The sequence below is a fragment of the Dipodomys merriami genome, unplaced genomic scaffold (assembly GCF_024711535.1).
Source record: "Dipodomys merriami isolate MVZ:Mamm:240054 unplaced genomic scaffold, mDipMer1.0.p SCAF_505, whole genome shotgun sequence".
Taxonomy (NCBI): Eukaryota; Metazoa; Chordata; class Mammalia; order Rodentia; family Heteromyidae; genus Dipodomys; species Dipodomys merriami.
In genome coordinates, this window is record NW_027206075.1 from 97,723 (window position 1) to 120,059 (window position 22,337).

A 22,337-nucleotide genomic window follows, 5' to 3' on the forward strand; every position below is an offset into this window, starting at 1 on the left:
AGCGACCTCACTCTGGTTTTTTTTTTAAATCTCATCTCTTGGATTTACCTAATTTTGTTTTTGTTTATATTTGTTCCATAACTGAACTTTTATCTCATATTTGTTCTTCTTCTTCTTCTTCTTCTTCTTCTTCTTCTTCTTCTTCTTCTTCTTCTTCTTCTTCTTCATCTTCGTCTTCTCCTCTTCCTCCTCCTACTCCTCCTCACATTTGTTTCCCTTTTCTCCTATCCATTTTCTCTCCATTTATTTAACTGTGGTGTGAATTTCTCAACAGACAAATTGGAATGGCAACTGTAGGTCAAAGAATGACACAAATGACTCTAGCTTGATGAGAAAATGAGTGCATTAGGGATTACCTACAACCCATCAGAAGACTGCTGCCCTCAATGAAGTCCCTTGCCACCTCCCAGCAACTATTTGGTAGAGCTCTGTGGTTATGCCAGACCCAGAGAAGAAAATCAGATCTAAAGAGGAACTCTGTGTTAGGTGCACGTCAACTTCATCCCTAGCATAAACATCAAAGGTTTTAAGAAACAGTGTCAGGCTGCAAAGAAGACTGCATTTTTTGTTCTGGTCAGGCCTGCAGCCTCAGGGCTCAGGGCGATTAAATAGTTACCTGCTTCATGTTTCTTTGGCTAGAGTTCAGAGAACAGTTCTCCCCACAGGGACCTACTTCATTCTTTCCTCTGCCCTGCTCCCAGAGAACTGTAGATAGTGGTATATGGTTACTGCCTGGTAACTGGCTGGGCCCTAAGCAGCTATGCAATAGAAACACCACAGACTGCAACAAATGTGCACTTCTGAGGCAGAAGGGGTCACAAGTTTGAATCCAGCTTAAGGCATATAGTGAAACGCAAAAAAAAAAAAAAGGAAAGAAAAGAAAAAAGTCACTTAGCTGGGCGCCAGTGGCTCACACCTACAAACCTAGCTACTCAGGAGGCTGAGATCTTAGGATCACAGTTCAAAGCCATCCCTGGCAGGAAAGTCTATGGCTCTTTTATCTACAATTAACCCCCAGAAAAGCAGAAGTGGCACTGTGGCTCCAAGTGGTAAAGTGCTAGCTTTGAGCAAAAACACTCAGGGACAGTGCCCAGGCCCTGAGTTCAAGCCCAATGACCAAAGGTGGGGGGGGGGGGGAGAGGTCACGTACCAGTGCTATAATCCTAGCTACTCAGGAGGCTGAGATCTGAGGATCAGAGCTCAATACAATTCCAACAGGAAAGTCTGTGATATTCTTATCTCCAATCACCAACTGAAAAGCCAAAAATGGAGTTGTGGTTCAAGGGGTAGAATGTTAGCCTTGAGCAAAAAAGAAGCTCAGGGATAGAACCCAGCCTTGAGTTCAAGCCAAGCATCAGCACACAGACATACATCACTTCCTTCCTCCCTTTCCCTATCCTTACTTCCCTATTTGAAAAGTCATAAAATCACCATCACCAGTACAATTTAAACACTTACCAAAAGTCAGCATTGACATTCAGCATTCTACTCTGCTTTACTTTTAATTAAATACTTCTCTCATTAACTTGAGGGAAAATTCAACTCTACCCAGATAAAGCCCTGCTCTGTTCTTTTCACAAAAACATAATAAAGTAGTTAATTTCTGAGTGTTCAATGTTCCTCTTCTGAAGAAGACCAAAAAAGGCAATTTTACACATGCCTTTAGGTTAAGAAACCAGTCAGCTCCTCATGAAGTGCAAAGATCACAGTCATTCCTTGAAACTAACAACTGAAAATCTCTTCTAGTAACTATTAAAGCCATCTAGCTGCCCAAACCCATAGGACCAGGAAATTCCTTCCGCAGGCATAGAGTGGTGAGACAGTCCCCAATGAGAAGACAGTGAGTTGGACAAGTGCAGCACTGCTGGGCTTAGTGGAGGGAAACGTGTTCCCCTCTCAATATATCTGCATAGCAGCAGATTCATATTCCCCTTGGGGGAGACTTCCTGTTCAGTCCTAATGGGTTTTGAGGTCCTACTGGAGCATGTTGGAGACCTAGGAAGATTCCAGATCCTTCAGCTACTTTGCTTTTACATCATTATTCTTATAGCATATCCTCATGTTCTATTAGAGAACTTCACAGTAGCGGTGCCTGAGCACCGCTGCTGGGTGCGCATCCTCGACAATGGCACGCTCTCTGACAATGGCACTGGGCTCCTCAGCCAGGAGGACCTCCTGAGAATCTCCATCCCACTCGACTCCAACCTCAGGCCAGAGAAGTGCCGGCGCTTTGTCCATCCCCAATGGCAGCTCCTCCACCTGAACAGCACCTTCTGGAACCTGAGTGAGGCAGAAACAGAGCCCTGTGTGGACGGCTGGGTGTATGACAAAAGCTACTTCCACTCCACTATTGTCACTGAGGTAAGAGGCCCCATTTAAACCTTCTGTGTGTCTGCTCTAAGGTTTTTGCAGTAACACAGAGAATAGATTTGCCTTATATATTCAATTCCCAGGGGTATATTATAGTCAGCCATTTTTTCCCCTATTCCTTCAGCAAGTAGCAACTGCTCATCTATACTATCATGATGATGAGTAGCTAGTGCTGAGGTCATGAATAAAATAATCTAAACAGACACCTGTTATTAAATTATTTGATATAATAAGAAAGTTGTCATTTTAAAGAGTAATTGAAATACCATGAAGATAAATATTATACTAGATCAGTTGCTCTCAATACTTATTACAAATTATTGCCCAAAGCAAGTCAGTCACAACCTCTGGGCCATAAATTTAGGCCTCAGCATTTTGATACTTTTTAATTGAATCAATGTGTGCCCAAATGAGACTTATTGTGTCAGTTGAATAATTAACTGCTAAGAGAAGTAAGAGACTATATATTAGTCACCCTAGAAAGCAAACCTTTCCTCCTAGAAAAAAGTTTATTATATACTCTCCATTTTGGTATTATACCTTTCTATGCTATAAATTATGGTAACTAAAGAATGTGTGTGCTGGTGGATTACTCCTGTAGTCCTAGCTACTCAGCAGACTGAGATCTGAGGATCCAGATTCCAAGGCAGGAAAACCTGTGAGACTCTGATCTCCAATTAACCACCAGAAGACTGGAATTGGTGCTGTGTCTCAAAGTAGAGCCCAGGCCCCACAAGCCAAGATAAATACATGTATACATACAAGAAATAAAATTTTTATAAAAGAATGTGTAGAGCCAGGGGCTGGTGGCTATCCTATCTATGCTGGATTCTGAGGATCATGGTTCAAAGCTAGCATGGCAGGAAATTCCATGAGACTCTAACCTCCAATAAACTACTCAGAAAAAAGCTGACAATGTGTGGCTCAAGTGGTAAAGAGCTAGTCTTGAGGAGAAAAATGCAAACAAAAAAGTCAGGAAAACATTCAAGGCCCTGAGTTCACGTTCTAGGATACATACACACACACACACACACACACACACACACACACACACACACACACACACACACACACACACACACACACACACACACACACACACACACACACACACACACACACACACACACACACACACACACACACACAAAAAGAGACAGAGATAGAGACAGACAGGCAGACAGACACACACACACACACAGAAAGAGACAGAGATAGAGACAGACAGGCAGACAGACAGACAGAGAAGGTATGTAGAAGCTAATGCATACAATAGATAGAGTTGGTGATCTGAAGGAAGAATATAGAGATGAGGCTGTAAAGGTTACAAGACAGAAACAGCAGGTAAAGAGTTGAAAGGAGCTGAGTATTTGTAGTGTGTGGACTGGTAGAGGAGACTGGCTGCAGAGGAAACAGGACAGGAAGCGGGATCCACATACCACAGCACATTTTCCGTGGGGGGTGGGGGGAGGCATTTACTATCTGTTTCCACTGAAGGCTTCAACTCTCCTGACACCGTTCTCTCTTCCTTTCTCTTCCAGTGGGACCTAGTATGTGAGTACCAGTCATCCAAATCTATAGCTCAAGTAGTATTTATGATTGGGTCACTGCTGGGAGGTCTGATATTTGGCCATCTTTCAGACAGGTAGGTGTCATTTCACTTTCTCTATGGATGTTGATCAAATGGTATAGTCTTTTCTGTAGTTAAGAAATCTCAGCTGAGCTCTAACTTTGCATTTTTCATAAATACTCCAGCACTTGGCAGTGTTTAGAAAACACTTAAAAGAAATTTTATTTTAATTTGTATTGTACAAACTTACAGAGATCAGTGCTAAACTGATATATACACAATCAACATACAAAATATAAGTATCTTTTCTATATATCAGCAACAAACAGTCTAAGAAAAATCCAGGAGAACAATTTCATTCACTTGACCAAGGAAGTTATAAAAGCTATAAAAACTAAAAGAAAGACATTGAAAGCCAGGTATGGTGACTCACACTCCTAGCTACTCAAGAGACTAAGATCTTAGGATCAAAGTTGTCAACCAACCTGGGAAGAAAAGTCCATAGATACTTACCTCTGATGAACCAGTAAAAGGCTGGATGTGAAGCTGTGGCTGAAATGGTAAAGTGCCATCCTTGAGCAAAACAGCTAAAGGACAGCATCCAGACTCTGGTTCAAGCCAGGTACCAGGAAGAAAAAGAAAGAAAAAAAGAAAGAAAGAAAGGTTATGGAAGGAAAGGAAAGGGAAGCGAAAAAAGAGAAAAGAGAGGCTGGGTGCCAGTGGCTCATACCTGTAGCCTTAGCTACTCAGGAGGCTGAGATCTGAGGATCACAATTTAAAGCCAGCTGGGGCAGGAAACTCTGGGAGACTCTTATCTCCAACAAACCATGAGAAAACAGAAAGTGGCACTGTGGCTCAAGCAGTACAGTGCTTGCCTTGAGCTGAAGAGCTATATTTCATAATACATAATTATATGATTATATAAATGTAATTATCATATATATATGTGTGTGTTATTGTATATGTGTGTGAATAGACATATACATATATACACATATACTAATTTTAGATCCAGAATACACATAGGAGAGAAAACTTCATTTCATATGATGATCTCCAGTCCCATCAATCAATTTCACTGAAATGATCTAATTTCATTCTTATTTTTTCTTTCTTTTTTTTTTTTTTTTTTTTGGTCATGGAGCTTGAACTCTGGGCCTGAATGATGTCCCTCAGCTCTTCAGCTCAAGGCTAGTGCTCTACCACTTGAGCCATTGCGCCATTTCCCATTTTCTGAATGGTTTATTGGAGATAAGAGTCTCACAGACTTTCCTGCCCAGGCTGGCTTTGAACCATGATCCTCAGATCTCAACTTCTTGAATAGCTAGGATTACAGGCATGAGCCACCAGCGCCCGGCAATTTCATTCTTCTTTATGGCTGAGTAACGTTTATGATACACACACATTTTCTTGATCTATTCATGGCCTGGAGTAGAACTGAAGGCTTGACCATTGTGAAGAGTGCTGCCAAGAATATGAGAATACAGGGACCTCTATAATAGTCTGACTTACATCTTTTTGAATGAATGTACAAGAGTGGTATCACTAGATTACATGGTAGTTCTAGTTTTAGTTTATTGAGGCAAATCTATACTGGTTTCTCTAGTGGTCACACTAGTTTACAGTCTAACAATAGTGTATAAAGCAGGCTATTCTTTTCTTTTTTCCAAAAAAACAAAAATCCTAGCCAACATTTACTGTTTGTAATCTTGATGATGACCATTCTGCTTGAAGCGAGGTAAATTCCAGTGTTGTTTCAATGAACATTTCTTTTTCACCAGAGATATCTAGCATTTCTTCATGTATTGATTAGCCCTTTGTACTTCTTTCTTTTTTTGGGGGGCGGGGGGGAGAATGGTCAGTCATGGACCTTGAAATTGGGACCTGGTGCTGTCCTTGAGCTCTTCTGCTCAAGGATAGTTTGCTCAAGGTTTGCCATTTTGAACCATAGCTTCACTTCCAGTTTTCTAGGGTTTATTGGAGATAAGAGTCTCACACACTTTTTCTGCTCATGCTGGCTTTGAACCATGATTCTGTGGTCTCAGCCTCTTGAGTAGCTAGGGTTACAAGCATGAGCTACCAGTATCCAGCTCATTTGTACTTCTTTTCAGAAGATTCTATTCAGTTCATTTGCCCATTTATTAATGGGGTTGTTGATTCTTGGAATTTGGGGTTTTTTTGAAGTTCCTGTATATTCTGGTAATTAATCCATTGTCAGATATATAAATGGCAAAGGTATTCTCTCATTCTATAGGCTGTCTCTCCAGAGTAGCAGTGACTCTGCTTTTTACTAGACAGTCAATATTTAGTCTGATGCAATTATATCTGTCTCCTTTTTCTCCTCTTTTTTCTTTTTGAGCTACTGTCGTTCTACACAGAAAATTAGTGTCTATGTCAGTAAGTTTTAGTATTTTTCTCTATTCTTCTTCTGTAGTATTTTCAAACTTTCAGTTTTGTTGCCAGTCCTGGGGCTTGAACTCAGGGCATGGGCACTGTCCCAGAGCTTCTTTTTTTGCTTAAGGCTAGCACTCTACCACTTGAGCCACAAAACCACTTGCAGCTTTTTCTGTTGATGTGGTACTGAGGAATTGAACCTCGGGCTTCATGCATGTTAGGCAAGCACTCTACCACTAAGCCACATTCCCAGTCTCAAACTTTCAGGTTTTATATTAAGATCCGTGCTCCATCTTGAATTGATAATAATACAAGGAAAGGCATAAGAGCCTAGTCTCATTCTTCTGCATATGGATATCAAGTTTTCCCAGCACCATATCAAGTTTTCCCAGCACCATTTGTTAAAGAGACCATCTTTTATGCAACTATGGGCACCTTTGTAAAAAAAAAAAAAATCAGATAGCTGTAGGCGTGTGGATTCATTTTATCATCTAAACTGCTCTATTTGTCTTTGGTTTTGTGCCAGTACCTTGTTGATATATATATCACATACACACATATATCACATATACACATATACAGTAGTAAAATTTGCAGTACAACTCTGTGATGGTTCCAGCAGTGCTGTTTGTGTTCAAAATTGCTTTGATGATTTAGTGCCTTTTGTGTTTCTATACAAATTTTGTAATATTTGTCATGACAAATTAGACTGCTAAAGTAACATGTTACAGAGTAGGTGTTCAAAACTAAAATTTATAATTCTGTTAATTTTACTCAGAAATTACCATCCCTTCATAGAATTTTGTCCAGTTGTCTTCATAGCTGGCCTCTTTCCTACCATATTGATACCAACATTTCCATTTTCTTTTTTATCTTCCTTTTTATCTTTCCTTTTTTATCTTCCTCTTCTTTGAGCCTCATTCTTGACCTCTCCCTATTCTCTTTTATGAACTTTCCATTCACTTCTGCAGTGAGAGGAGATTTCTGAGTTGTCTAGTGTTCAAGATGAAACGTATTTTCCAAGGCAAAGAAGCCAGACACACCTAGAGAGGCTGTTTGCAATCTGTCTGAAATTTTGATGGATTGACTTCCCATTCTGTTTGCCAAATCAGTTCAGCCTCCACCTTGACAGTGCACACACTAATAAAGATAGCAGAACTCTCTCGATCTCACTCCTCAGGAAGTTAAGCACAACACACAAACCTATTATCCCAAATATGCATGTCTCCTAGTGAACACTTCTGACAGTGTCTCCTATGTTATCTCTTTTTTTATATGGCTTGACATGGCGTAAAAATCCTTCTGGTGATTTGGGCATCCTTACTGAGAGATCCTGGCATCACACTCATTGGCTAATTCCTAGGCTTCAGTAACTCCAGCTGTTGGCTAATATAGTAACTCCACCAGATCTCAAGTATAATGTTGAGATAATATTTAATTTTGATTAATATTTGTAGAATAAAAATTTTAACATCAATAATACTTAATATTTATAGAAGGATTCAATATCTTAAATTTCAAGATATGCTATCTTTTGTTGTTTTTAGTGATATTATTTTTATTCTTGAGTAACCTCATATGGTCCAATATTTCTTAGGTTTGGGCGGAAAACCATCTTCCAATGGTGTTTACTCCAAACGGCCATCTGTGACATCTGTGTGGTCTTTGCTCCCACCTTCTTTGTTTACTGTTCCCTTCGATTCTTAGCTGGGTTATTTACCTGGACTGTCTTCTCAAACTCATTCACTCTCAGTAAGTCAATCATTTGATCCTTTAATTTCCTTCATGATCTTGAACACATCCTTTGGAAATAATAATTACAACTTTGTAACTATAATTACAACTGTGTTTTCTTCCAGTTACAGAGTGGACAAGACCTCAATCCCAAGCTATGGTAGCAATTTTTACTTCGTACAGTACTGGGCAGATGCTCCTGGGAGGAGTGGCTTTTTTCTTTCGCAGCTGGATCACACTGCAGCTGATATTATCCATACCTCTGTTGGTCTGCTGTGTATTCACAAGGTAGGGACAAACTACGTGGCCTTTAACTCTAATGAAAGGGAAAATGAGGTGTAGGAGGAGGTTCTGACACTTGGGATCTGTGTAATCCCTGGGTGATCCTAAGCCTCGCTCACCCATATTTGCCATTGTGGTACTGAGATACAAAGGAGAATGGAACGCATTCTGCCAGGAGGCTGCAGCTGTGGAGTTAGCACTTTTCTATCTTAGCCACAGAATAATTAATCTTCTTTTTTCCTTTTTAAGCATATGTTCCTTGATATAAAAGGAGTCTCCCTGTGCTATTTCCACACATATAAATAATGTACTTTAAATATATTCACACCTCCTATTTGCCATCTTCACCCCCTTGTTTAAAAATGATTTTAATGGATCCAGGTGTCGGTGGCTCACCCCTCTAATCCTAGCTACTCAGGAGGCTGACATCTGAGGATCGTGGTTCAAAGCCAGCCCAGGCAGGAAAGGCCATGAGACTCTTATCTCCAGTAAACCACCAGAAAACCAGAAGTGGTGCTGTAGCTCAAGTGATAGAGCGCTAGCCTTGAGCTGAAGAGCTGAGGGACAGTGCCCAGGCCCAGAGTTCAAGCCCCATGACTGACAAAAAAATATATTTTTTTAATTGGTTTAACAGACATAACTGTGCTGTTTTCATACAGAATGAACTAATATTCTCATACACACACACACACACACACACACACACACACACACACACACACACACACACACACACACACACACACACACACACACACACACACACACATGCCCATCAACTAGTGACTTTCCTCTCCCTTTGTTCCTGTGGCTCCCATGCAATCAGGCCCCCTTACATTCATAACGTATATGTGCTACAGTATATATATTTAGGTCTACATTTGCATATAGAAGTAAGCACATGATATATGTCTTTCTGAGTCTGGCTTTTTTCACTTAACGTGAAGATTTCCAGTTCCATCATAAACAATGTAATTTTGATTTTTTATACCTAAATAATAACCCACTCAGTGGGTTTATTTCTAGGGCTTGTATTCTATTCCATTGGAATACATATCTTTTTTCTTCCAGTACAATTTGTTACTATGGCTCTATAACACAATTTGAAACCAAATACTGTGATACCTCCAGCATTGCTTTTTTTTTTGTCCAGGATTGCTTTGACTAGGCAGTCTTTTACATTTCTATTTATTCAAGGTATGTTTCTAGAATTTTGTTGGGAATTGCATTGAATCAAGTTTCAGTAGTACAGGAACATGGGAGGTCTTTCCATCTTTTGTTGCCTTCTTCAATCTTTTCTTTAATGTTATATAGTGTTAAGTGTTGAACAAAAGTGGTAAAGTGGGCATGCTCTACTACTTGAGCCAACACCTTTACTTCTGGCTTTTTGGTCATTGATTGGATTAAATAAAGTGAGCATACTCAACCACTTGAGCCCACACAATTACTTCTGGTTTTCAGATCATTGATTGGAACAAAATTCTCATGGACTTTCCTGCCCAGGCTGGCTTCAGACTTGGATCCTCACATCTCAGCCTTCTTAGTAACTTTGATTACAGGTGTAAGGCAACAGCATCCAGCTTTTAGAAATTCATTAAATAGTATGTAAAAATCACTGAATTAAGCCCTCTACAAAGATTAATTTATGACATATGATCATATAAGATTATTAACCACTGGGATGTCAATGGATATTTGTACTATTTTTTCAGTACTCCCGTTATCTATCATTACTTTTAACGAAGATCATTAATGGTCATATAGATCCCTCCCATGTAAGTCCAGTGGGGAAGGCAGATTTAATCAGAAATGATCTATATTAAATGGAAAGGAAAAGATTTCAGATTAAAGTTATTTATAAAATAAACAATTAGATGTTTACTGTAGCTGTGTTGTCTTCTTTTTCAGGATGCTGGTAGAGTCTGCTCGGTGGCTGGTTTTTAGCAATCAGCTAGAAAAGGGCTTAGAGGAACTTAGAAGAGTTGCACGTATAAATGGAAAGAAGAATGCTGGAGAGACCCTGACCATTGAGGTGTTCGGAGAAGGGGACTGATTACTGGGAATGAATGATATGACCCAACAATCCTATTATTCTGATCCTTAAGGCATGCCCAAATTAGAGTTTTCTTTTTTTTTTTTTTTTTTGGGGGGGGGGTCCGGTCGTGGGGCCTGAACTCTGGGCCTGGGCACTGTCCCTCAGCTCTTCAGCTCAAGGCTAGCGCTCTACCACTTGAGCCACAGTGCCACTTCCAGCTTTTTTCTTTTTGCTTATGTGGTCCTGAGGAATTGAACCCAGGGACACAGGCATGCAAAGCAAGCGCTCTACCACTGAGCCACCTTCCCAGCACAAATTAGAATTTTCTAAGTAAGAAGTTTTTGGTTTTGGTTTTCTCAGTCATGGGTCCTGAAATCAGGGCCTGGGTGCTGGCCCTGATCATTTTTCCTTAAGGCTAGCACTCTGCCATTTTGAGCCACAGTGCTACTTCCAGTTTTCTGTTGATTGGTTAGAGATAAGAGTCTCCTGGACTTTCCTGCTAAGGCTGGCATTGAACTTGGGATCTTCTGTTCTCAGCCTCCTGAGCACCCTGCTTCATATCACTGTCTTGGTTCCCCCACAGTCATCTTATTGTGTGGACAAAGAGGAACCAAATAAAAAACGTGTGTATCTTTCATCAGAGATTTAGACATAAGTGCACATAATTGTTTGAATAAAAGTACAATTACACTCACACTACAAACAGAGGGGAAAGTAATCAAGTAATATCACTATTTCATTAAATTATGGTTTCCTTTAGGGAAAACTTATTAAATATCATTTTAACTTCCATGCATTTCATTCAGAAATTAAATACTTAGGCAACAACTATGAACCATTGCTCTAAAACACACTGTGGCTTTGGCAGTAATTATATAAAAGTCCTTCTTTCTCTGGCATTTACACTGTCACCATTAGACAGTAATAAGATTCTCCCTGTGTTTTTAGAAAAGCTCCAGAAAAGTCTTCTTGATTGTCTTTTCTTGCTGTTGATGATGATTTTTTTTTGTTTCCCCCCTAGTTTCTAGCAGCCAGGTCCTGATATGGCACACTCATGGATATATTTTACTCACACGTTTAAAAATCTTTGTAGCTGGGCCCTACTGACTCACACTTGTAATCCTAGCTACTCAGGAGGCTGAGATCTGAGCATCATGCTCAAAGCTAGCCTAGGAAAGAAAGTTCATAAGACCCCTATCTCCCATTAACCACCAAAAAGCTGAAAGTGGTGCTGTGGCTCAAGTGGTAGAGTGCCAGGTTTGAGCATAAAAGCCCAAGGACAGTGCGTAGTCCCTTAGTTCAAGTCCCAGGGCCAGCAAAAACAAACAAATACATGTAAATAAATAAATATCTTTGTACACTTACAATGTGCCAATATGGTGTTGGCTATTAATAAGGGAATTAATTCATAGCATCTGCCTGGGAGAAACTTATGTTTTACAATAGGGCACAAAAATTAAGAGACAATCTAATACAGAATAGGCCCACAGGCTGCTCTGAAAGAGAGCAAATGCCACACAGAGGAAAATGCTAACCAAGGAAGACACAAAGGTTATATTTTTTTCAATCCAAGTGTGCTATGTTAAATAAGCTGATACAAGTTCAGTGTCTCCAAAAGTCTTCTTTCATTACAGCATGTGCTCAAAGTCCAGAATCTATTTTTTCCCAGTGCTGAGGACTGAACTAAGGGCCTCTCACATGCTAGGAAAATGCTCTCCACCTCAAGCTTCCAGAATCTTAACACATTAATGAGGTATAAATGTGTTCTCTGACTATAGAATCTTTGTATACAAAAATCTATGAAACTAAGGGAAAAAAAGTCAACCTGTCCCAAACTCATCCAATATGTAATGATTATATAAGCACTGAAGAAAAACTGCATTGTTTTTGTTGAAAAAGGATGCATAAGATACAATGGAATCCAGAGCAACTCTGAACCCAACGAGGCAAATGTTAGAAATTCCTATTATAGTTTCAAAGTCTTGGAAAATTCTAGCAGCCTGGCCCTCAGCAACAATCTTTTGCCTCTTAGATATGAGCTCTGAATTCTTCACATCTTTCATGAATGATAGAGCATATTTCAGCTAAACAGTATTCCTAAATAGTGTCCCAAAGAACATTTTAGGAACACATCCTCATTTTGTACTTTCTGTCATCACTACACAATCTAAAATATTTACTCACTGGAACTGATAGAAAAGTCTGTCATATCCAGCATTAACTCTCCACAAGTTTAATATAAGAAGTAAATAAATGCCCAGGCACTGGTGGTTCACTGCCTGTAATCCTAGCTACTCAGGAGGCTGAGATCTGAAGATCATGGTTCAAAGCCAGCCTTGGGGGCGGGGGCGGTGAGAGGAGAGTCCACGAGACTCTTACATCTAATAAACTACTCTCAGAAAAAGCAGGAAGTGATGTTGTGGCTCAAGTGGTAGAGTGCTAGCCTTGAGCACAAAGAGGCTCAGGGGACAGGCCCTAAATTCAAGACCAGTATAAATACACACGCACACGCACGCACACATACCTCTATCTTAATCTCAAGGCTCTTGTCCTTGCCCCAATATTTAAACAGGCTTTGTTCCTATCTAATTCCCCTGAGTCTCTCCTCCTTCCTGTCCAGGGCCACTACTAGGTAGTTTTCCTTGAGGATAGGAAACACCTTTTGTTTCATCTTGTAGTATTTAGCAATATAATTGGCATATGATTGACATCTCATGCATGTTTATGACTTTTGTTGTCCAAGTTTGTGAAATCCAACCTGCAGGAGGAGTTTCAGGAAGCCAAGACAAAAATATCCGTTTTGCAATTGTTCCATGCACCCAGGCTGTGTATGAGAAGCTGCTGCCTGTGCTGTATCAGGTATGTTCCTTTTGTCTCTTTTTTAAAAAATTAATTTATTTTATCATTTTAAATATGTTTTTATTCTTTTAACTTCAGAATGGCACTGGCCATACCCTTCTACGGCCTGATACTCAACCTGCAGCACCTGGGGAGCAACATCTTCCTGCTCCAGATTCTCTTCGGCCTTGTCACATTCATCAGCAGATTCGTTGCCTTCTTGGTATTGAATTATCTGGGCCGAAAACAAAGTCAGATACTGTTCATGTTCCTGACAGGACTTTCGATTCTGGTCAGCATCTTTTTATCCTCAGGTGAGAAAAGAGTTTAGGGAAAAGAAAGTAATGCCTTCTATCTTCCAGAAATTTCCTTGGTTAACTCATCTGGGCAAAAAGAATGGCAACACCATGAAAAACCCATGGATCCCATGAAGTTAATGTGAAGGCTTAGAAGCGGTCCCTACAGTTGTTGGCAAGACTTAGGCTCTTACTAAACCAATATTCTTAAGGAGTGCTATAAATCCAAGGCTGTCCTCATCAAATCTAAAATAAATCTGAGCATTAGTGCCAATGATACATAACAATTTCTTTAGAACTAACTGCATGCACTGGGTTATCAGACTTTTAATAAAAGTCATAGCGGAGAAAGATCTTGCTATTGTATCTTCAGGAAGACACACAATCCTTTCCATAATTTTTTTCCAATATTTCAAATCTTTCTAACGTGGTCATTTTCTCATCTGTTACATTTTACATGCAACAGTTTTTAAAGAGAGGCTCATTGATTTAGATACATTTTTTTTCTTTTTTTTTCTGGTCATTCATGGAGCTTTTTTTGTTGTTGTTTTTTGTTTGTTTGTTTGTTTTTAGGGTCCGGTCATGGGGCCTGACCTCTGGGCCTGGGCGCTGTCCCTCAGCTCTTCAGCTCCAGGCTAGTGCTCTACCACAGCGCCACTTCCGGCTTTTTTTCTTTTTGCTTATGTGGTGCCGAGGGATCGAACCCAGGGCCTCAGGCATGCAAGGCAAACACTCTACCACTGAGCCACCTTCCCAGCCCTCATGGAGCTTTTACTAAACACTGTCTCTGAGCTAGGAACTGTCCCAGATCAAGGCTACTACTCTACCACTTGGAGCCACAGCAGCACTTCCAGTTTTCTGGTGGTTAATTGGAGATAAGTGTCTCAGAGCCAGGCACTAGTGGCTCACTTCTGAAATCCGAGTTACTCAGGAGGCTGAGATCTCAGGATCACGGTTCAAAGCCAGCCCCAGCAGGAAAGTCCGTGAGACTCTTATCTCAATATACCACCAGAAAACCAGAAGTGGTACTGTGGCTCAAGTGGTAGAGCACTGGTCTTGAGCTGAAGAGCTGAAAGCACCCAGGCCCCTCAAGACCCACAACCAACAAAAAAAGCCTTATGAATTTTCACAGGCTGGCTTTGAACTGTGATCCTCAGCTCTCAACCTCCTGAGCAGCTAGGATTACGGCTTAGCCACTAGCACTGAGCTACAAGGATTAAATTTAGAAAACAAAAACAAAAACAAACCAAAAAACTTTGCCTTCAGGCAGAGAGAAAGAACACAATAGGGAAAAGGCAAAAGTCTAACCTAAATATATTTTTTAGTTAATTTTATTATAAAGGTGATGTACAGGGAAGGTGGCTCAGTGGTAGAGTGCTTGCCTTGCATGCATGAGGCCCCGGGTTTGATTCCTCAGTACTACATAAGCAGAAAAAGCCAGAAATTGTGCTGCGGCTCAAGTGGTACAGCGCTAGCCTTGAGCTAAAGACCTGAGGGACAGCACTCTGGCCCAGACTTCAGGCCTTATGACTGACAAAAAAGAAAAAAAAAAGTGATGCACAAAGGGGTTACAGTTGCATAAGTCAGGTAAAGAGGACATTTCTTTTTATCATCCTTTCCCTCACTCTATTCCAGTTTTTGTTTTATAATCTATATCTAACTAGGAAATATATGAAGAAGCCAATCTAGTAGATTTTAGTAAATTAGTTGACGGACTTTAGGGATGATTGTGGGAATTTCAGTGGTCCCCTCCTTCACCATGTTCCCAAGTCAGGAATGTATTTGAAGGATGCTAGACTTGTAGACCCCCTTCTATATCCTGCTGCCAGTCTACTGTCTTCTGGAAGTACATTATTTTCAAATCATATTTTAGATTTTTCTAAGTAGGTTTCAAAATACCTTTTTCCGTTTTCTCTGTCGGTGGTTCCCAACATATTACTGACTTTCACATAGGAGTCCTAATGTTAAGATTTTTTAATCCTGTCTTGTTACCTAGATCCTGCATTTCTTCATAAAGTTCACTCCCAAATGAATCCAGTTCTCTTGTTGGTATGTCTGGTAGAATACCTGCCCTGTGTCAAGAATTTATTCCCCTGTTCTTAGTTCTACATGTCTGAGGCAGGAGTCATTAACTCCTCAGATTTTATCCATGAACTCCTTCAAGATCCTGCAGAAGGTGCCCTGAAAGTATTAGGTACAACAATCAAAATGAGCATTTCCTGACTTTCTCTACAACTGCCATGACTAATAAAACTCAAATGGGCAGGGAGAAATGAAGCAAATGCTTTCCATTCTAATGCTTAAGCCCAAACATTCTAGAGTCTGCTCATCCATTCCACAGTTTCTGTGAGGCCCTTGCAGTTTACCACATGTCTCCTGCCTGAAAATCCCTCCAATAGAACTTCTCATAATTGTTTGGGGTAGACAGATTTCTCTAGTCAGGCGTTCTTGCCTCTGATATGTCTTCCTCTCTACAGAAACACAGCAGACCCTGCGCATAATTTTAACAACTTTGGGACTTGGTGCTGTTTCTGCTGGCCTCACAGCCCAAACAATTTACAATCTTGAGCTCATCCCTACTGTGCTGAGGTACTGTCTCAAGTTTAAGACATGCTGACCTACATAACATTTATAAAATACAAAACAAAATCTGTTCTGTGTCCAGAGAGGACTTTCTGAACTAATGACATTTATTGTGGGGATAAAACTAAAATTTCTTAACTGTCAACAAAAGTCAACAAAATATTTAAATGAGATTTTTAGAAGGAACATATCTCTACAAATAAAGACTATATGTTAAACTTACAGCCAATATTTTACTAAGGAGAAACAGAGTCATTTTCTATAAAGTCAAGGATCAGATAAGGTTGTCCAATTTTATTCAATGTAGTGCTTGACTTTCTAGCCAGAATAAGGGAAATAAATAAAATGAATATAAATAGGAAATGAAGAAGTCAAATTATCCCTATTACAGATGGTATAATCCTGTACTAAAAAGAACCCTAAAAATTCCATCAACATGTTTTTATCTGATCAACAAATCTGTGAGTTTAACATCAAACAAAATCAACATATAAAAGTCAGTATTGCCAGGTATTCATAGCTCATGCCTGTCATCCTAGCTATGTGGGCAGGTGAGATCTGAAGATTTCAGTTCAAAACCAAGCCTGGGTAAGAAAGTCTGTAAGGCTCTTATCTACAATCAATCACTTAAAAAACTGGAAGTGAAACTGTGGCTCAAAGTGTTAGAGCAAGCTGGACATCAGTGGCTCAAGCCCTGTAATCCTAACTGCTCAGGAGGCTGAGATCTGAGGATCAAAGTTCAAAGCTAACCATTCAGAAAAACGGAAGTGGTCCTGTGACTCAAGTGGTAGAGCACTAGCCTTGAGCTGAAGTGCTGAGGGACAGTGTCCAGGCCCAGAGTTCAAGCCCCACAACCAAAAAAAAAAAAAGTGTTAGAGCACTAATCTTGAGTAATAGAGGCATTGAGCTCAAGCCCCACAACCAACCCCCACACACAAAAAAAAAAAGGAAAAGAAAGAAATCAGTTGTTTTTCTATTTACCAATAACAATGAGGGTAAGAAAGAACGGAGTTGCCTCAAAAATTAAATAAGTGGGAGGAAACCCAACTCAGTAGTTAAGTCCTCTACAATAAAAATGATACATTTTAAGAAAGAAACAAAGATAGGAAAAAAATAAAGCTCTCCCATACCCATGTATCAGTAGAGTTAATAATGTGAATAGTGTACTACTTAAAGGAATCTAGTTTCAATACAAGCTGTCCCAAAATTCCAATGTCATTTTATAGAAACAGAAAAAAAAATCAATCATAAAGTTCATGAGGTTACACAAGATCTTAACTAGCCAAAGCAATCCTGAGCTAACAGAGATGTCATACTTCCCAACATCAAAAATTACACCATAGAGACATAGTAACAAAAACCACAAAGTACTAACAAAAACCACAAAGTAGGAAAAAAAAAAAAAGACACCAAGGTTTATAGAACAGAAGACATGGGGGGGACCAAAACTTAAGAAGTGGAGAGCCTCTTGAACAAATAGTTGGAAAAACACAATATATAAATATATATAATACAAAGTACATTACTATCTCTCACTTCCTACAAAAATCAATTCAATTCAAAATGGATCAAGATCTTCATGTATGGCCTGAAACTGTGAAACTCATTGAGGAAAGCATGGGCAAAGGACCAAAGATGTGCTCATAAGTGATAGCTTTCTGAATAAGACTGGATTGCTCAGCAAATAGCATCAACAAAAGAGAACAAAAAAACTTCTGAACTGTGAAAGAAATGATTACCAGGTCACCAGAGAGACAACAGAATGGAAGAAAGTATTTCAAACTGTTAATCAGATAAAGATTAATATCAGTGCATACGAAGATCTCAAAGAATTAAACAGCTAAAGAACAAAAAATCCACTAATAACTCACTAATAATTAATGAGTAAACCTAGGAAGTGTAAAATGAGAAGGAGATGGGGGTGATTATGGCTAAAATACTTTGTGTATGTATGGAAACAAAATAGTGAAGCGTGTTAAAATTGTTTCAAAAAGGAGGGAGGGAAGATAAGAAAGAATAAAACAGGGTAAATGAGATTAAGGTAGATTGTGTATATATAACATAATGTAAGAAATACCACAATACAAATTCCTTTTTAAAATAAATACAAATAAAAAAGGAAAGAGTATGACTTCATTAAAGGACATGGCACATTGCTAGACATAAAAATTAATTGAAAGCTGTCAGTGCTCATGCCTGTAATGCTAGCTGCTTAGGAGGCTGAAATCTGAGGATCAGAGTTTGAAACCAGCCCAAGAAAGTCCATGAAAGTCTAATCTCCAATTACTCACCAAAAAGCCACAACTGGAGCTGTGGCTCAAGTGGTAGATAGAGGACTAGCCTTCAGAGAAAAAGCTCAGTGACAGTGCCCAGGCCCTGAGTTCAAGTCCTAGGACTGGAACAAAAAAAAATTTTAATAACTGTTGGTTGTAAGTTTAACATATATCCTCTATTATGTTGAGATATGCTCTTCTAAAAATTTCATTTGATATCGTAGGTATCTCTATTTTAAGAATAATGAAACTAAGGGTTATAAATAAGTAGCAGTAAGTGTGACAATTGACAGCTTGCTGTCAAAGCCTATGTGTTTAATAACTCTATTGTGTTGCTTCCAAAATGAAATGAAGACAATAAATAAAACTTTACATGATCCAGGTATGATATCAGATACCTGAAATCCTAGCACTTGGGAGACCAAGTCAGGACAGTCTCCAACTTGCCTACTGAGGAGGAGGAGGGGGGGGGAGCGGGAAAGGGGAGGAGGAGGAGGACAATGTATATATACAATTTTTAAAATATTTTCTTTATTATTTTGTTTGCAACATAAGGTCAACAATTGGAGGAATCCGTGAAATTTTCGGCAGAGTAGGGGCAGTGATGGCGCCTCTCTTCATGACCTTAGCAGTGTATTCTCCCCACCTGCCCTGGATTCTCTATGGAGCCTTCCCCATCCTTTCTGTCCTTGCAGTCCTCTGCCTTCCAGAAACCAGAAATGGGCCTCTCCCTAACACTATCCAGGATGTGGAAAATGAGTAAGTAAACACTCCAGTGGGCACCTGCCTAGGGAGGGACTGTGTCCTTTATCTGTGATGGAAACAAAATTACTATGTCAAGCTCTCTCCCCACCTAGGCTCAGACCAGGCCTGTTCTGTTCCTATACAAGTCCCTTATTCAATGGCAACCTCATCCCTAGCCACACAATTGTATTATTATTATTATTATTATTATTATTATTATTATTATTCTCCTCCTTAAGTAGTTCTACAAAGGAGTTGCCATTTAACAAGGTAGTTTATGATATGATGAATCTTCACCAATGTCACCCCTTTCAGCATTCTCACCCATCCCTTCCTTACCCACCCCTTCCCTCACTCTTCCTAATTTTGCAGGATATCATTGAATTCTTGAGTTTACACACTGCTCTGAGGCCCCTAGATCACACAGGCTGCCATTGCTTTTTGTTTTATTTATGAACACTGGTTCACTGTACAATGATGCATCATGATCAGAGTCACCCTCCTTCACTCTCCCCACCCCTTTTCCTCTTCCCAAATCAGTTAACCTAGGCTTTTATACCTAGGTTTTATACCAGTAAGTTTAATGGTAGAAAGGTCAAACTTAGTCAAACTTATAAATGTCATATAGTCTGTGTCTTTATAAGAAACACACATTTACCAGGTGGTGGTAGCTCATGCCTGTAATCCTAGCAACTCAGGAGGCTGACATCTGAGCATCTCAGTTCAAAGTCAGAAAAGTCCCCATGGGACTCTTATCTCCAATTAACTACTCAAAAACTGGAAGTGAAGCTGTGGCACAAAGTGGTAGATGCTAGCCTTGAGCAAAAGAATTTAGGAAGGCCCTGAGTTCAAGCCCCACAACCAATACAGATTGGGGAGGGGGGAGGAAGGAAGGAAGGGAGAGAGGGAGAGAGGGAGGGAGGGAGGGAGGGAGGGAGGGAGGGAGGGAGAGACGGGAAGGGACAGGGAGGGGAGGGAGGGAGGGAGGGAGGGAGGGAGGGAGGAAGGAAGGAAGGAAGGAAGATTCTTTCTATTTTCCCATAAATAAGCTGAGACTTAAATGTCTTTTCTCATATTCCTGGTTTTATTACCTATCAGCCCAATGAGTACTCAATATATTATGGGAAAAGGTGTGAGTTTATCACATAGATACAATCCTGGTTATTTCTTAAGGCAAAGAAGAATTATGGGACTAAAACCAGTCAAATAAACAAACAAATCCTCCTTCTTGTAAAGATGAACATGTTCCTAAATGGATCCTATAAGATTTAACCAAAGTTTCTGCCACAGGCAATGGAAATTTTGAGGACAAAGAATTTAAGAAATATAAAACCAACATATAAGTGTGTGCTATGGCTCACACTTGTAATCCTAGTCACTTAGGCGGCTGAAATCTGAGGAGCATCATGATTGGAAGCCATCTTGGGCAGGAAAATTTATGAGACTATTCTCTCCATTTAACCACTACAAATCAGAAATGGACATCTGGCTCAAGTGGTAGAGCAATAGCTTTGAGCACAGATCAGGGACAGTGCTCAGGCCCTGAGTTCAAGACCCAAGACCGGCAGGCATGCGTGCGCGTGCGCACGCACGACGCACACGCACACGCGCACACACACACACACACACACACACAAATTTTAAATGAGAAAAGAAAATTGGATCCTTAAATTTTCTCCCTTTGATTTTTTTCTAAACACTAATGTCTAAAATGACAATAGTACAAGAAGAAACAGTCAGAACCATCTCTCTCAGCATGCCCAGGTGTCAAGGCCAGTGTCAAGGCGTCAAGTCTTGGGTGGCAAAGGCGGCAGGCAGAACGTCTGCTTGTCCTCAGGCATGCAGGATTGTGTGCTTAATCTACATCTTTGTCTTTTGATTTTGTTTTTGTTTGGGTTTTTTCTTCCACAGCACAAGCGTTTCAGGAAAAGTAAAGAAGGAAGATACTTCCGTGAAAATAACACAATTTTAAGGATTTTCCAAGAGTTGACCCAAAGAAGACCAAAATAAAGGGGGGGGGATCAAAATGGTTTCATTCTACGTACAGAACTAGCCATGTGGGCTGGGAAGGTGGCTCAGTGGTAGAGCGCTTGCCTTGCAAACACGAGGCCCTGGGTTCAATTCCTCAGCACCACATAAGCAAAAAGAAAAAAGCCGGAAGTGGCTCTGTGGCTCAAGTGGTAGAGTGCTAGCCTTGAGCTGAAGAGCTGAGGGACAGCGCTCAGGCCCAGAGTTCATGCCCCAAGACCGGACCCAAAAAAAGAACTAGCGATGTACATAGTGGAGAAATAAATGCCACCTATACTCATGGAACAAAATATACCAATTTTCCTGGAATAATTTATGTTTAATTCCCTAAAACAAATGCTTTTTTAAAGAAAAATACTGCAAAAATCACTTCAAATTCATACAGAAAGCAGTAAGAGCAAAGATGGTTTGGGAAAATAAACACTATTATTCAGATGATCCAGCAATGTCATTACTTGGTATCTATTGAGAAGAAGTAAAATTATCATGTCAGATAGATAGCTGCACTCTCATATTTATATTAGAGCTGTTCACAGTAACCACGATGGTGACTATTCATTGCTCATCTATTTATGGATTTATTAACCTCAAATAGATGAGCAGCAAAGACTTAAAGAAGAATGAAATCATGCAGTGTATTAGACAGTAGATAGAACTAAAGATAATCATGTTAAACCAAGTAAGTCATGTCTGAAAATGTCACAATGGAAGCAACTATTTTGTGCAATTAATATACACTAAAAATTTTGGTATGTTTACACAATAAAATGCTATTTGTCTATTAAAAATAAGAAAATCCTGTATTTGTGACAACATGATTAACCTTAGTAACATTACGTTAAGTGAAATAATCAAGCACAGAAAGACAAATAATACATGATCTCACTCGTGAAATCTGAAAAAAATTGCTCTCATTGAAATAAAAACTAGAATTGTAGGAACTGGTAGATTACAGCATTTGAACAAAAATCTGAGAAAGAGCCTGAGACCCTGAGTTCAAACCTCAGTAAGAGAGAAAGAGAGAGAAGTTATATAGTAAACTCACAAAACTTGATGTGAACGCCGTTTAGCTTTTAATACATGATATATCACAGAAAAGAATATGAATACAAGTTTGTGGTTTTATATATACATATTCAAAACAGTCTGTCAATATTCAAAATACCTTATTTCTATATTAACAATTAATT

The 22,337-nt window shown here is 39.6% G+C and overlaps 1 protein-coding gene across 2 annotated transcripts; it reads left to right on the forward strand.

The window, feature by feature from the left end:
* The first annotated feature begins 1,818 nt into the window (after positions 1-1,818).
* Positions 1,819-21,856, forward strand: LOC138810658 (steroid transmembrane transporter SLC22A24-like). 2 transcript variants are annotated; one of them, XM_069997822.1, is made up of 10 exons: positions 1,819-2,361; positions 3,912-4,015; positions 7,932-8,086; positions 8,194-8,356; positions 10,259-10,382; positions 13,129-13,244; positions 13,323-13,537; positions 15,997-16,108; positions 18,931-19,134; positions 21,031-21,856. In XM_069997822.1, the coding sequence occupies exons 1-10, from the start codon at positions 1,960-1,962 to the stop codon at positions 21,089-21,091; spliced, it is 1,656 nt and encodes a 551-aa protein (XP_069853923.1). In that variant the 5' UTR covers positions 1,819-1,959; the 3' UTR covers positions 21,092-21,856. The 2 variants fall into 2 exon arrangements, with proteins under 2 accessions (XP_069853923.1, XP_069853924.1); XM_069997823.1 differs by having other exon boundaries at positions 13,150-13,244.
* The last annotated feature ends 481 nt before the right edge of the window (positions 21,857-22,337 follow it).

Bases quoted from the DNA above. Each gene is read 5' to 3' on its own strand.
- LOC138810658 (XM_069997822.1), top strand. From the start codon at position 1,960: ATGGGTTTTGAGGTCCTACTGGAGCATGTTGGAGACCTAGGAAGATTC. The intron at 4,016-7,931 runs GTAGGTGTCATT...AATATTTCTTAG, and splicing joins TTTGGCCATCTTTCAGACAG to GTTTGGGCGGAAAACCATCT. The intron at 8,087-8,193 runs GTAAGTCAATCA...GTTTTCTTCCAG, and splicing joins CTCAAACTCATTCACTCTCA to TTACAGAGTGGACAAGACCT.